Source organism: Mobula hypostoma, chromosome 15 (genome assembly GCF_963921235.1).
Source record: "Mobula hypostoma chromosome 15, sMobHyp1.1, whole genome shotgun sequence".
NCBI classification, from domain to species: domain Eukaryota; kingdom Metazoa; phylum Chordata; class Chondrichthyes; order Myliobatiformes; family Myliobatidae; genus Mobula; species Mobula hypostoma.
In genome coordinates, this window is record NC_086111.1 from 55,880,645 (window position 1) to 55,896,041 (window position 15,397).

General features: G+C 39.8%; 1 protein-coding gene across 8 annotated transcripts in view; it reads left to right on the forward strand.

Moving 5' to 3' along the window:
- LOC134356877 (FYVE, RhoGEF and PH domain-containing protein 3-like) overlaps positions 1 to 15,397 on the forward strand; it is a 269,626-nt gene that overhangs the window by 119,423 nt on the left and 134,806 nt on the right. The window contains exon 1 of one of the 8 annotated variants that reach the window (XM_063068104.1): positions 14,511 to 14,544. The exons of the other annotated variants lie outside the window; for them this stretch is intronic. Coding sequence (XP_062924174.1) covers positions 14,526 to 14,544 — 19 coding nt within the window. The 5' untranslated portion in view covers positions 14,511 to 14,525. Of the gene's footprint in view, positions 1 to 14,510; positions 14,545 to 15,397 lie in introns of those variants that run through there. 8 annotated transcript variants of the gene reach the window in all.

Here is a 15,397-nt window from a genome sequence, read left to right on the forward strand (position 1 = left end):
ATCCACCTAAGAAAGAAGCGATTAAATAACTAAACAGCAGCAAATCTCCAGGACACGACAATTTGAATGCTGAACTGTCCAAAGCTGAATCAAAAGTTGCGACAGCCATCATGCAACCACTGTTTACTATAACTGGGAATGGGGACAAGTACCCAAGAACTGGACAAAGGGAGTCATTGTTCGGATCCCCAAGAAAGGAGTGCTGTGATTGTAACAACTGGCATGGCATCACACTTTTGTCAATGCCCAGCAAGGATCTCGCCAAAGTCATTGTCCAGCAGATTACGGATGCTGCCAATGTGTGCTTGAGGACTGAGCAATCTGGCTTCAGGAAGAACAGAGGCTGTGTCGGCCAGATCTTCATGCTGCATAACATCATAGAACAGTGCACAGAGGGGCAGAAACTACTCCATATAAATTTTGTGGACTTTGAAAAGGCTTTTGATAGCATCCACAGGGAGAGCTTCTGGTGAATTCTCAGATCATACAGGATTACTTCAAAATTGTCCAGCTCATCCAGAGTTTCTGTGCCAACTTCACCAGCACAGTTAGTGACAGCAACCTGAGCTTGGAAGTCAAGACCAGAGTCGGGCAAGGCAGTGTGATGTCGGTGATATTATTTAACCTGGCAGTTGACTGGGTTATGAAGCAAACAATGAAAGATGAGCCGAAACAAGAGAAAATCTGCAGATGCTGGAAATCCAAGTAACACACACAAAATGCTGGAGGAACTCAGCAGGCCAGGCAGCATCTATGGAGAAAAGTACAGCCGACGTTTAGGGCCGAAATCCTTCGGTAGGATTCAGGTGAGCATAGAGGCATTTGGTGGACTCTGTCTTCTACTTTGGAAAACCTTGAGTTTGCAGATGACCTCACATGACTATCATATACACATCAACACATACAAGAGAAAACTTGGTGCCTGTGTATCTTTGGTGGACAGGTTCAACTCAGAGTTAGCCAGGGAAAGACTGAGGCCATGACCCACAGTGTAGAGTCTCCTCCCGCCATCAGGGCATACGGCGTCAACTTACCCGGTACCTGCAGATTCACCTATCTGGGCAGCACCATTCGGCAGGGTGGTGGGACCAAGAATGACATCCTGTGTGGACTCAGCAAAGCTAGAAACATCTTCAGAACAATGAGCAACATATGAGGATCAACCAAGTACAGTGCACACACCAAAGTGAAGCTGTACCAGAGCAGTGTTGGGCCCACACCCTTGTGTGGGTCAGAATGCTGGCGCATGACAGAGAGTGACCATGTCCAGCTTTCATCATTTCACACCACGAGTCTCTGGAAGATCCTCCGTATCTTCCGGATAAGAAAGATCTCCAACCATGCCCTACCACTTCAGTGTCGTCAAGAGGACAAGGCCACAGTTATCATGAGGAAGTGTTGGAGATGGACTAGCTATGTGATGAGAAGAGAGGCCAACTCCATCAAGACAGCACTTCACCAGCCCCCTGAAGGGCAGAGGAAACATGGGAGATCAATAACAACTTGGTGCTGTACATAGAGGCAAAACTGAAAAGCCTGAACCACACCTGGGCTACGGTAGCCAAGGACAGACAGAGATAGAGGATCTTCATGCAGCCCTAAACTCCAGCAGAGTAAGGAGCAAGTATGTTGTTATTCAGATGTGTCTGAATCAGTTTAATGCTTTATATGCATCCATACATTGGCCTCAATTGGATCTTTTTGCGTGTTTTTTTCCCGCATCTGTTAGGAGGATATCGTAATGTTTAGATTTTACTTTCTGAGTTTGTTGTCATTGCTGTTCATGTAGTTTGACAAATTGACCTTCTTGGTATTTTGTTTAGATACTCTGTACTGGGCATATCTCATGCTGAGGCAGTGGGATGATCCACTCCAATGGAATAGAAAGATTTTTGTTCCAGAATGGCAAAACCAAGTTGTGGTGAGTGATCTTGCAACAAGAATTGTTGGGAAGATCAGTTCTCATAATTGTCCATCTCCATCTAAACTAGTTTTTTAAAACTTTTTTTGTAGAGTGAGCAACATGTAAAGTCAAGGCTTATTATAGCCACTGGCCACAACATGCAAATTTCGGTGCACAGTTTGCATTGTAGTGTACCATGAAAGACTTACAACTGAGGTATTTTTGTGCTGCAAAGGTTTGCCTTTCACAAAAACTGAAGTGGATTAATACTGTGGTAAAGTTAGGTAGACATGTAGATAGTATTGAATGATCAGTAATGATTTTACATTTTCAGACTCTGATAATTGTGTCAACTTTTTTGTGAACTAGCAGTGGCCAGTTCTTATCTCAGAGATTCAGATAAGTCACTTCCTTCTGTGTGCAAGCACTTTGTTAGTTTTTCTTTGGTCGCTTTCTCGAAATATTTTTGAGAATTAGTTCACTGTTCAATAGCTCTATATAAGTGTGTCTATTCATTGTTAAAAACTGATTTAACTTTCGTTTGTCTATGTCAAGCTGCAAGTGAGCATGAGATAGCTGTAATTTATTGAAGGTCTTTATCCCAGCTGAATTGACATCCAACCTCGAAGAATGGGCGGAGAGTATTGTTCATCCTTCATTCTACTGAGGTTTATTTTATAAATGATTTTATCCACTCAATATTCCATCATAATAGATGGCAAAGGATGACAGTCTTACAACAATAATTATTCTTGTGTTAGATATACCTCAATAATCAATGCTATTCCCATCTTTTATTTGCAACTTAATATTTTCTTTGAATTCTCGCAGTCCATTAAAAGTGTCTATCATCTGTGTCAGTTTTATTGGGAACATCAGGCTATTATCATTATTGCCTCTCTTCTCCCGTTCTTATTAAAATCCACGTATTTACAAAATATGAAACAAGACTTGGGAAAGGCTTTGTTTCTTTCATTGTATTCTGGTTGTTTAAAGTAATTTATTCTTTAACAGCAGGTCTGAATTACTCATAGCCGGCTGTTATAATTACCTGAAACTGAGAAACTTTTTTAAAAGTCAGTCTCTTGCTTGGTTCAAAGTTTTCAAGTGATTCATGTTGACTCTTAATGTTGTTGAAATGGTGCCACTGAGTCTGGGCAGTGTTCTTAACCACATTGGATAAGACAAGTAATGACAATAGTTTGATGAAATGTGTTTAACTCCCATCATTTAAAAAAAATTCACATTCAATGAATCCTTACTGCAGTTGGTATATCTTCTTGGATGCACTTGATATTTTCAGCAGCTGCTGTGTGATTAAGGAGTAAGTAGATCCAGTTACAGAATTAAAGTTGTAATGAGAGGAAGGCAAACTCTAGCTTGACCTATGTTAAAGTAAGATATTGTAAAACTAGATATATTTACCTTTTAATGTTTTCATATTTTTCTCCCTGTTTATTCATTTGAGCAACTTGAGAAATTTCCTGTGCTAAAGTGCTCATAGAACCTCTTCCGATCCAAGTACTTAGGGGACAAAAAAGGGCTCTCCTGTAACCCCCTCAGACTCCAGAAACAAAAAATATGACCTAATCTTTGTCAATTGCGCTGTTATGTTTTGGTTGATAGAATTCTAGAGTAAAATGAAATTTCACTCTTTCAGTAAAAGCTTTGAGAACTCCAGCCTCGGTGATTTCTGTTCGATGTGTGTTCTTTTTCAGAGAAAGTACCGATCCTAAATGTCCATTTTTCACTTGATATTATTAGCAGAAAAGTAACAATTTGTTTTGAAAGATTGAGCTGCAATTGTAGAACAGCTTTAATGCCCATAGTATTATTATCATTAACTGTTTGAAAGATTAACAACTCTCATATTTTTGTCTATAAAGCATTTTGTTCATTATATTGACAGAATTCATGACTGGTGATGTCTTCTGGGCAGTGAAGTGACTGTTTTTTTTCCTGTATAAATTGTTGAAACAATTTTCCCTATATATTTCAGTATAAGCTGTTGCATGATGTTATCCTTTAGTGACCCAACTGATCCTATTTAGAAACAGCAAATGCTCGAAGCATTCAGCTGGACAGGCTGCATCTGTGAAGGTACTGGCAGGGTTAATCTTTCTGGTTCTTTGCTCTTTTATCAGAAATTGAAAGACCTGAGATATTACTCGTCTACTGACGCCCCAATTCCTTTTCTTTAGTCTGAGTAATTTAGCATTATTTTGTTTTCTGGATGATTTTACTGGGTTTATGCCCATTACTGCTACTGGTGTAATTGTTTATGCCTTTTAATGTGACATGCCTAGGGCTCGACAGACTGGGATTCTTTCTGGCATATCAAGTTTGGCAGGTATGATAATTCTTGTTTATACACCATGGTAACGTGACAAACAACGTGTCAGGGCTTTGAATTTCCACTCACATCTTTAAACACAGAGATGAGAGTAGCAGGACTACAGATTTGGTACTGTAAATTGGGCATCTGCCTTCATACCAAACGTTTGGGTTTGTTGTGCACGTAATGGAAGCCAAGCGATGAATTTGAAAGTAAGTTATTTGTGATTCTGGGGATTACACTTGAAAAGTATCCAATTCAGGTAGTAAGATCTATCTAAACTCAGAAAATTATCTGAATGAATTTGCTAGTTATGTATATTCTGATCTGGTAACTTGACTAGCTTCATCAATGGTTTTCTGCTGGCTTATTGAAGTCAACCTTTATTCTAGATAGAGGATTTTAAACTTGCCAATTATATCCATGAAACATACAACTGCTAGTTAGACTATTCTGTGTGCCTAATACATTGTATTTCTCCAGGTTTTGTAAACTAGGTTGTATCAAGATGGTCTTTTTCAGTTGTTCTATTGTTTTTGAGAAAAGTATTGAGCATTTTCAGTTTGAGAGCTAAGTTGGAAACTTTACTACTGATCTATATCACAGTAGCAACAGAACTACTACTGACAGCACCAGAATCGCGTTGAAGAGGCTTGGACCCAAACGTCAACTCTGTTTCTCTCTATTGATACAGCCTGACCTACTGAGTTCCTCCAAAATTTTGTATGTGTTATTCTGACAGCACCATTGCTAAGAAGCAAAATGGTTCAAGTGTTTTCTCCCCCTTGGCAAAATTGTGTGTATGGCTAAGACAAAATGGGATTGAACTGTGATTGTTCCTTGCAATTGAATAGACTAATAATGTGAATTATGTAGGGCTATATTTGAAGAATGGCAATGAAGAACATAAGATGATGGCTAACATCTTTTCATTCAGTCTTTTCCAAGTAAATGAGATAAGTGGAGAAGAAAAAATAAGAGGTACTCAAAATAGTTGGGTCCTAGTTTGCCCATTATCTTTCCAGAATTTCTATTAGTTGACTGGGGGGTGAGGACCGTATGTTGGACTGGCATGGCATCTTATTTTTTTTAAAAGTGGAATTGCGAGCCTTGATGGGTGTAGTTCAGGGGTTCCCAGTTTTTTTTTATGCCATGGAGCCTTACCATTAACCGAAGGATCTGTGGACCCCTTGTTGGGAACCCCTGGGGTAGAGAGTGGAACACTTTGCAATAAAATTGCTAGATAACATAATTACAGCAGTTATCTGTGAGTAAGACTCCTGGTACCCTGCATTGCTGACCTCACCTGAGTATACAGAGTGAAATTGTTGTGGATATGGCAGGTGAAGGCACTACTATTGATGCATAAATTTCACATTCCTTGGGGGAAACCTCTTTGCTTTTACAAAGTAAACTGAATTTTTAAAAAAATTCAAGAATATTGATATTAACTTAAGAGGTTCAGGATACCCCATTGACTTTATTCTGTGGGGTTCACATATCTCAACCCAAAAGACAAATTGCTGGACATCTGTTGGACCCCAGTATGGCTCAGGAACTAACATCTCCATGGTAATCAATTATTCCTCAACTTTGACCTGCTCTAGTCCACCTTGTCTCTGACACGAAGACTATGATTGGAATTAGAACAAGCTCTCTCAACGCCCCCCCAACAAAAAACAGCCACATTGCCTTGGTTATGGTCATGATGGGAATTTTCTTCTACTTTGTACTCTTCCCATGTTCAACACCAATCTATGACAAACTATAAAGATGATGTCTTGCTTTAGAGGCCAACTCTCAGAGTACCTTATTGTGATGTAAAATGTGTATGATAATTTACAGTATAAATTGTTATTAGTCTTTCTTTGAAAAAAACTGCTTAAAATAGGTCACTGTGAACATGTTTTTCTTGGGAACAAATATCTAACATTTAATGCTATGGCAACCACAAAGGAGTGTTGTTCCAAAACAAGCCTCCCATTTAGACAACATTAATTTATTAATTTAAAGAAGTTTTTAAGCAGTTCAGTACAGCAGTCAAATTGTTGAGTGTGCGTCATTTGGTTGAGCAAAATGGGTGTGGTACATATAGACTATATTTTCAGAAGTAAAACATACTGGAAATGACACAGAGTTCATCAGCATATGAAAAGCATTGAATGTTTCAGCTACAGTCCTGAATATTTGCTGGAAATGTATTGCAGCATTGTTATATGCATTGAATGAATATTCTGTGGAAATTCATTATAACCATCTCTGATGACCTGTTTACTATTCCTTGTAATAATTACATGTATTATAGATCATCCGCACTTTTCTAGGTACAGCTTCACCTTTTTCTCAACCCATAAATGTGTAAGAAAATATAAACCCAGGATATTATGACAAACAAAACTATATTCTACTGATAAAGGAATTACCCCAGGAACTGTGATCATATCACCTCTGCCATTTCTCTAGATGTGCTTGACTCTAAAATCTGTGCAGACAGTCCTGGCAAACATGTATGTAGAAAATCCACATCACCCTGCAGGGTGACTGAAATAGGGTCAGCAATATGTTTGATCATGAGTGTCTGTTACAACTTACTGCTACTCTGCTTTCTTTGATAAAAGAAGACATGTACTGCCCTGTACCTTTCTCCTGAGGCTAGGCTTGGTCTGTCGTTGGGGGAGAGCGTATCTGGAAGTGGGGTTAGGGTTTGGAACACAGCAGTTTAGTGTGTGGGTTGTATCAGACTCAGAATTAGAATCAGGTGTTTTTTCTTTCAGCTATTCTATGGTTTTTCTGTACTTTATGGCTATCTGGAGAAGACGAATCTCAGAGTTGTATTCTGCGTAAGTGTTTGATAATAAAATTAACCTTTGAACCTTTGATCACTGATATATGATGTGAAATTTATTGTTTTGTGGCAGCAGGACAGTGAAAAGACACAAAAATTGATAAATTACAAAAATATGTAGTGCAGTAAAATTTTTAAAAATGAGGTATTCGCAGGTTTACGTACTGTTCAGAAATCTTTTCATGGAGGGGAGGAAGTGGTGAGAGTGGGTCTTCAGGCTCCTGTACCTCCTCCGTAATGATAGAGAGGCTGGTTGGCTTAATCAGAGGTGGGCGTTGCAATGTAGCTGCTGTACAACTACGTGACGGAAAGGTCACATGGTTTGGAAGTGAATGGATTTGTTGGGGGAAGAATTCTTTGGTGGGGGGAAAAGGACTGGGCACATTTCTTTCTTACTTGCAAGTTTTTCAGTTTTGCACTGCAGGTAAAAGATACATTCTTCTGGGACATGAGATTCTGCAGATGCTGGAAATTTTGAGCAACAGCCACAAAGTACTGGAGGGACTCGGCAGGTCAGGCAGGGAGCACCCTTGGGGCATTGCCCTGCAGTATTTCAAAGTCTAGGGGAAGTCAAAAACAAGTCTTTGATCAGCTAAACATGACAGGCACCTTTTTCTGAACAACATGAAAAACAGAGTTCTATAGATGAAAGATTTTATCAGGTAGAACACTGATGTGTTTAAGTTATGGTTGAGCAACAGTAAACGCAGCAATACTTTGCACGATCTTAATGACAAATGTGCGGAGTTAGCCTGAGTTCATTCTGCTGAAGCTGAGTCCCACCCTCATTAGATCATGATACTGAATTTACACCATGAGACGCAATGACAATATAACATCCCGGAAATCAGTGCAGAGAGGATGATAAAGTCAGTTGCTTGCGTGAGAAGAATCGGTCATGATGGAATTGTAATCGACCGAGGGAGGAGCTCGGGTGGCAGATGAAACGTCTGAACAGGTGAAATTAATATTAAAGAGACAGACCATGCCTCCCTTTCTGCTTTGTGGTAGTAAAGAGGGTGTGGGAAGGGGATTTTAGAATATGGCTGTTTACAAAAGGAATTGAGTTTCTTAATTCCTTGGAATAAGATATACGTTCTGTAAACAGTAGGTATGTTTTGGTACAGGAGGAGAAATATGACCAAAGGCCATAAGTCACAGGAGCAGAATTAGGCCATTTGGTCTGCCAAGTTTGCTTCTTGGACGATTTCGTTGGCCTCATGACCCCATTCTCCTGCCTTCTCCCTGTAACCATTGACACCCTTATCAATCCAGAACCTATCAACCTCAGTGTTAAATATGTCCAATGACTTGGCCTCCATGGCAGTCTGTGGCAATGAATTCCACAGATTCACTACCCTTTGGCTAAAAAAAAATTCTCCTCATCTGTGTTGTAAAGGGGCATCCTTCTATTCAGAGGCTGTGCCCTCTGGTCTTAGACTCTGTCACTTTTGAAGACATCTTCACGTACACTCTATCTAGGCATTTCATGCAGTAGCACTTGACAGGAATGAACTGGAGGCAGCAAAGGGTGGCAAAGCAAGTACTTAAAGATTCAAAGCCATATTGCAAGTCTTTTTTCCACTGCTATAAACTGAAAATCAGTTTAATCCTGAGTAAAATATCAGTGCAACCATTTGCAGATCAAATTGTGCCTGTACAGAAATTCAGTTCTAACATCCTTGCAACCATTACTCCATAACTGGTACACAACCATAATTAATGATTTGTATTTTATCTAATTCTTCATCGTTGTTCAGCTTCTCCTATCTAAAGAAAATCTTTGCTTAATGTCATTCAGGAATGGAAAGCAGCTCCCTTTAATCAGTTTGACTTACAGAAAGCGCATAGCTGACTTTGTCAGGCTCATGAAATGGCAGAGTTCTCTAGAAAGTAAAGAGAAATTGTGTGAGTGATTTAGATTCATTTGTGAATCATATGTGCACTGAAACATAAATGCGCTTTTTGCGTTAGCAACTGACACAACCTGAAGATGTGTTGGGGCCAGCCCGCAAATGTCGCCACACGTTCGCCACACATAGCATGGCTGCCATGTTCTCAGAGCAGCACAAGCAACGACAACAACATCAACAAAACATCAAAACAAGCTCAATTTTTTCCTCTCACCCAGCCATGCACCTGCAGACAGTGCTCCACCCCCAGGACAGTCCATCTTCAGCCATCATCACACTCATACTAGCAAACATTGGGCCTTTGACCTCCCCAGTGCTCTTGCAGACCCAAGGCCCTGGCCATTGAGCCTCGACTTCTGATTGACCTTTGGCCTTTGATCATTAGTAGCGACCCCAGGAAGTGCTGATGAACAAGGACCCCAGATGAGGTCTCCAAACTCCAGACATCATGCACCAGACTCAGCAATGCATGGGACCCCAAACACGAGGCCTTGTTCATGTGTCTCTGCTGACTCATGTATCTAGAAGGTCAATGTCACTTGTACCTCTTGGCCACACTGAACTCCGATCCTGGAACAAGCCAGTGACTCCCTAATCTGAGGGCCACCAGCCTTCAGCTTCATTGCTGTCTGTCTGACATCTGACCATGGATGTTCTTCGTCTCATGTCCACGTCGGTGGCCTTCCAATATAGAGTGAAGGCCTGGACCTCTAACGCCCCGACATCCCTGTCTCTCAACTCTACCCTGACTCCCAACTCCTCCCTCTGTCTCCAAACCTAAAAAAATACAAAGTCTGAACCACAGCCTGAACGGAAGCTTTAGCTTGGTGCCATCTTGAAGTGAGGATGTACTGGTACCAAAATAGCGTGCCCACAATATCAGCAGAACAACATGCAGCCAGCATATAACAAGCAGCAGCAACAAAGCAAACCCCTTTTCCACCTGCCCACCCCAGCCACACACAGATAGGTCTCCAACTCCAGGACAGGCTGCCCCTGGACCTTTGACCTCCAGACCATGGCTCAAAGCTTGCAGACATCTGCCTCTGGGCCTTTGATCTCCAGACCATGGTTCCAAACTTGCAGGCATTGAGCCTCCAATTCACCTTTGCACTTTGTTTTTGAGTCAGTCTAGACCTTTGAACCTGATTTGCATTGCAGTTAAGGACGTAAGAAATACTAGGAATATAGTTCCATAACACTGTTCTGCTACTTAATAGCATGGCTCATTTAGTGCCTAAGGTCCTCTTTTTCACTCAATCCCAATGTATCTTGATTTCCTTACTGTCCAATATCTTGGTCTTGAATATTTTCAGCAATAGACCATCTATAACCCTTCCCTCCCTTACTGAAGAAATTCCTACCATATGTCTTTAAATAGCTGGTTGCTTATCTTGAGACCAGGCACTTGGTTCTTGGTCTCCAGCCTGAAGAAGTAGCCACCTAACATTTTTGAGCTGGCACAAACACTAAACTTGCAAAAGGTGAATGCACTTTGTTAGGCATTTTTTAAATTGTCAGATATTTATAAGGAAGTATAGCTCAATTCTAGGAGGGGAAATGCTACTTTAGTGGTGCTCCAAAATAGTTGATGCAGTTTTTAACTCAACAAAGTTCTGCTTTTTATTTGCTTGTATCCTCAGAATATGTGAATTTTTAATAATGGTGCAATAATCAAAATTGGATTTATTTTGTTTGGCTTTTGATCTAAGTTAATGGTGGGCAATTTATTGATAGTTATGATTTTAGTTTTTTGACATTTGTACCTTTTACAAGCATCTATTCTGAGTGACTAATATTTGTAATATTTTTGGTCAAACTATATTTCTGATTGAACTCTGAAATAAACGCTACACTTTTTGATCAGCTTGACTTGCCATACTTTCTCTATAACAGTGTGCTGAAATTTGGTCCTACATTTCTTCTTAAAATTTGAATTTGGAACTGGTTTTAATCTTTATATGTTACAAAGTAATCATTTCTGTGTAATCAGGGTATACAGTATGTTTGTGCTTGGATAGGATTTCTCGTTGCATCCTAGTTCTCTTTGTGTTATTCATGATACTCCTACATGCCTTTTATTGCACTGATACAAGGTCTTGACCCAAAATGTCAATCATCCCTTCCACAGAGGCTGCCTGACCCACAGAGCTCCTCTAATATTTTGTTGTTTAGCTCCAGTTTCCTGCAACTGCAGTCACTGTTATGTCTCTAATTTTACTGAATTGTGTAAAGTATTTCTTGGAAATATAGCCTTTTAATTCATTATAATTTTAAAATTGACTCCTTTGAATTATTTTCCTATTTCAATTTTAATTTATGCTGTTTTAGTTAATTTGCTTAATATGAATTATTGATAGTTGGATCTTTTAAGTGTTAGACGCTTCATACTTTAACAGGTCTGGTAAATTAGTTATATATTGATGCAAACACGAGGAAATCTGCAGATGCTGGAAATTCAAGCAACACACGCAAAAAATGCTGGTGAACGCAGCAGGCCAGGCAGCATCTATAGGAAGAGGTAGGGTCGACGTTTCAGGCTGAGACCCTTCGTCAGGGCTAACTGAAAGAAGAGATATGAAAGTGGGAGGGGGAGATCTGAAATGATAGGAGATGACAGGAGGGGGAGGGATGGAGCTAAGAGCTGGAAAGTTGATTGGCAAAAGGGATACAAGGCTGGAGAAGAGAGAGGATCATGGGACGAGAGGCCTAGGGAGAAAGAAAGGGAGGGGGGGGAAGCCCAGAGGATGGGCAAGGAGTAATAGTGAGAGGGACAGAGGGAGAAAAAAGAGAGAAAAAAAGGGAAAAGAAAAATAATAATAGTAATAATAAATAAATTAAATAACAGATGGGGTAAGAAGGGGAGGTGGGGCATTAATGGAAGTTAGAGAAGTCAATGTTCATGCCATCAGGTTGGAGGCTACCCAGACGGAATATAAGGTGCTGTTCCTCCAACCTGAGTGTGGCTTCATCTTTACAGTAGAGGAGGCCATGGATAGACATATCAGAATGGGAATGGGACATGGAATTAAAATGTGTGGCCACTGGGAGATCCTGCTTTCTCTGGTGGACAGACCGTCACCTGTAAGTCGGCTGGGGTGATATACTGCATCCGGTGATCCCAATGCGGCCTTCTATATATTGGCAAAACTGGACGCAGGCTGGAAAACCGTTTCGCTGAATACCTACGCTCTGTCCACCAGAGAAAGCAGGATCTCCCAGTGACCACACATTTTAACTCCACGTCCCATTCCCATTCTGATATGTCTATCCACGGCCTCCTCTACTGGCAAGATGAAGCCACACTCAGGTTGGAGGAACAACACCTTATATTCCGTCTGGGTAGCCTCCAATCTGATGGCATGAACATTGACTTCTCTAACTTCCGTTAATGCCCCACCTCCCCTTCATACCCCATCTCTTATTTATTTATTTATTTATTTATTTATTTATCTTTTCTCTCTTTTTCCTCCCTCTGTCCCTGTCACTATACCTCCTTGCCCATCCTCTGGGCTCCCCTCCCACTTTCTTTCTCCCTAGGCCCTCCCGTCCAATGATCCTCTCTCTTCTCCAGCTTTGTATCCCTTTTGCCAATCAACTTTCCAGCTCTTGGCTCCATCCCTTCCCCTCCTGTCTTCTCCTATCATTTCGGATCTCCCCCTCCCTGTCCCACTTTCAAATCTCTTACTAGCTCTTCCTTCAGTTAGTCCTGACGAAGGGTCTCGGCTCGAAACATTGACTGTACCTCTTCCTGTAGGTGCTGCCTGGCCTGCTGCGTTCACCAGCATTTTTTGTGCTAGCTATATATTCATCTTTTTTGTATTTTTGTTAGTGTTTCAGTGCAATTAACTTGGATAAATGCTTTGCATCCATAAAATGATACACACATCTCACTTCGATGCAATTTGATTTTTGCTACCTGAATGGATTTTTGTTTCCAGTGAGGAAATTAAAGTGCACTAATATAGATAATTTACAGCCACTGCAGCGCTTTGAAAAGTTGTCATTGTAGTAATGTAGGAAATGCAGCATCTAATTTGCATGCCCCATGCCCCCACAAACAGCTGACACAATACTTTTTGATGTTGCTAAATGAGATGTAGAACATTGGTAAGAACACCTCTTGAGATGGTTGTGGTGGTGGTAGTGTTTTATGTTCTCCTGAGAGAGCAGACTGGATGTTAGTCTCATCAAAACGAAGGACCTCTATCACTGTAACACTTCCTCAGTGTCAGTCTGGATTATTATGCTCAAGTTTTGAAATAGACCTTGACCCCAGAATCCTCTGAGCAGCAGACCACCTACCTGCCTGTGGAAGAGACCTGATCTCTAGATTTTCTTCTTAGTCAGCCACCAGAGTGGTAGTAAGTCAGCCTTGATCCCAAGGAACTGCCTATTCATTTGATGGCTCTATCCTTTTACACTTATCAGAAAGAACAATTCCTATTAAATTTGCTTATCCTGGGAATTAGTTCGTAAATCTTTTTTTACACATTCTCCGAAGAGATACAGCGCCAACACAAGCCCTTTGGTTCACCAAATCTGGACGAATGCTCAACTACATTACATTCTACATTAATTCCTTTGTTTTTATTATTCTCGCTATTTTTGCATTAACATTCCCTAGATTCTACCTCTCAGCTGTGCATAAAGGTAATTTGAAGGTTGGGATTTCCATGATGTGTGTATTCTTTACTTGGGAATGTCCTGTACAATGCAAGTTTTGCCAAGTCTTTTCAATTTTCATTGTATGAGTTTTCTTTGTAGATTACCACCTTTTTTCTGGTTTTATTCCTTTCACTTGATGATGGAATTCTTTGATTTATTTTCTGCAGGCATTGTTGATTTATATATGAATCTTAATTATGAACTTCAGTGGTCTTTTTATACCAGTGGAGACATGTTACAGCCATATCTCTCTATCCTTAATAAGTAGACTCCAAATGGCACAGGAGTTAATTATCTCTGCTTATTTATTATTCCTTCATTGCTTTAATTCTTCAAGGCCTTTCTCAGTACCAGCTATTTCAGGGTTAATCATCTTCCTGCTATCTTCTGTACCTCAGCATCCTATTTTGCTTATTGCCGCAGCAAATAGTATTAAATTATCTTAAGCTGCTTTGTGTACTTAAGTTGCTTGAGTTTGTTATAAATATGATAAAGTTACTTTATTACAGCAAGTTTAAATCTTGTTATGTTATCTTCAGGGGAGCTGTATTAGCAGGATTATTTTGTCATTGGCATTTATTTCAAATCAGGAAGCTGCATTAACCACATGTTTAATGTTGGATATGTTGCTCTTTAGGCGTCAATTAGTTCTGTAAGTTACAACCTTGCAAGTTCCAGAATCTATTTGCACCTTCCCTGTGAACTTGTACAGCAACATTTCAACCATTTAAGATTGCCTTTAGCTTCAGGAACTATAAATTGCATTGTTCCTCTTTTAGTTCAGCAAGTTAACTTTCATGAAACACTTAACGTAATTTGAAGAGCATTTTAATGTTAAATTTATTTAAAGAACGTGATTTGATGCAAGTATGTTTTCAAGGTTAGTTTCCATGGTGTTTTTTATTTCTCAGAAAATGTATTAGTGTTTGCTATTTTCAACAGCTTGACAAATTTGTAGTATGCTGATTTGCTGTGCGTTCACTGCAGCAGTTTCATTGTCACAGACCGCTTATAAATTTAGACTGTGAGAATCCAGGTTTCTCTACCCTTTGCAGTTTATAGAAGTGTCTAGTCTGCCAGACTTGTTGCTGATCAATATTCTGATCAGTCTATTCATTCTAATAAGCAAGTCGCAGCAATGATATTGATTATATTAAGTTTACAAACAGATTATGCATATACTCTAACTTTTTGGAAGTGATTGCATCACATATTTCAATTGCCATCAATGCAAATATATTTTGTACCCCCAGTAAAGACGCTTTCTCTGAAGTTAAACTTATTTTTAAAATCGGTAATTAAAGATAAGGGTTAATCTTGGGTGTCAGAAAATACTGTAAAAATGCAGAGAATTGGACAGGATTTTGTGGCAAAAATTGTATCTAATTCTGGATGTAGGTTTCAGACACTGTTTCCCTTTTGCCAAAGATGCTGGTTAAATGGTTGAGTGCTTGGAACAGCTTATTTTTCAAGATTCAAGATTGTTTAATATCGTTTCCAGTACATTAGCATAAAGAAGAACAAAATAATTGTTACTCCAGATCTGATATAGCACAAAAAACACCATAAGATAAAGAACAAAATAATAATGAAAAGCACAATAAATATAAATACATAAGATAGCATTAAGTATTGATTGCATGTCCATAAAATGACTCTAGGCACAGGAGCATTTGTACATAAGTGACTCTGACAGGAAATGATAAAGCAGTTGGGGGTTGTGGAGGGGTGGG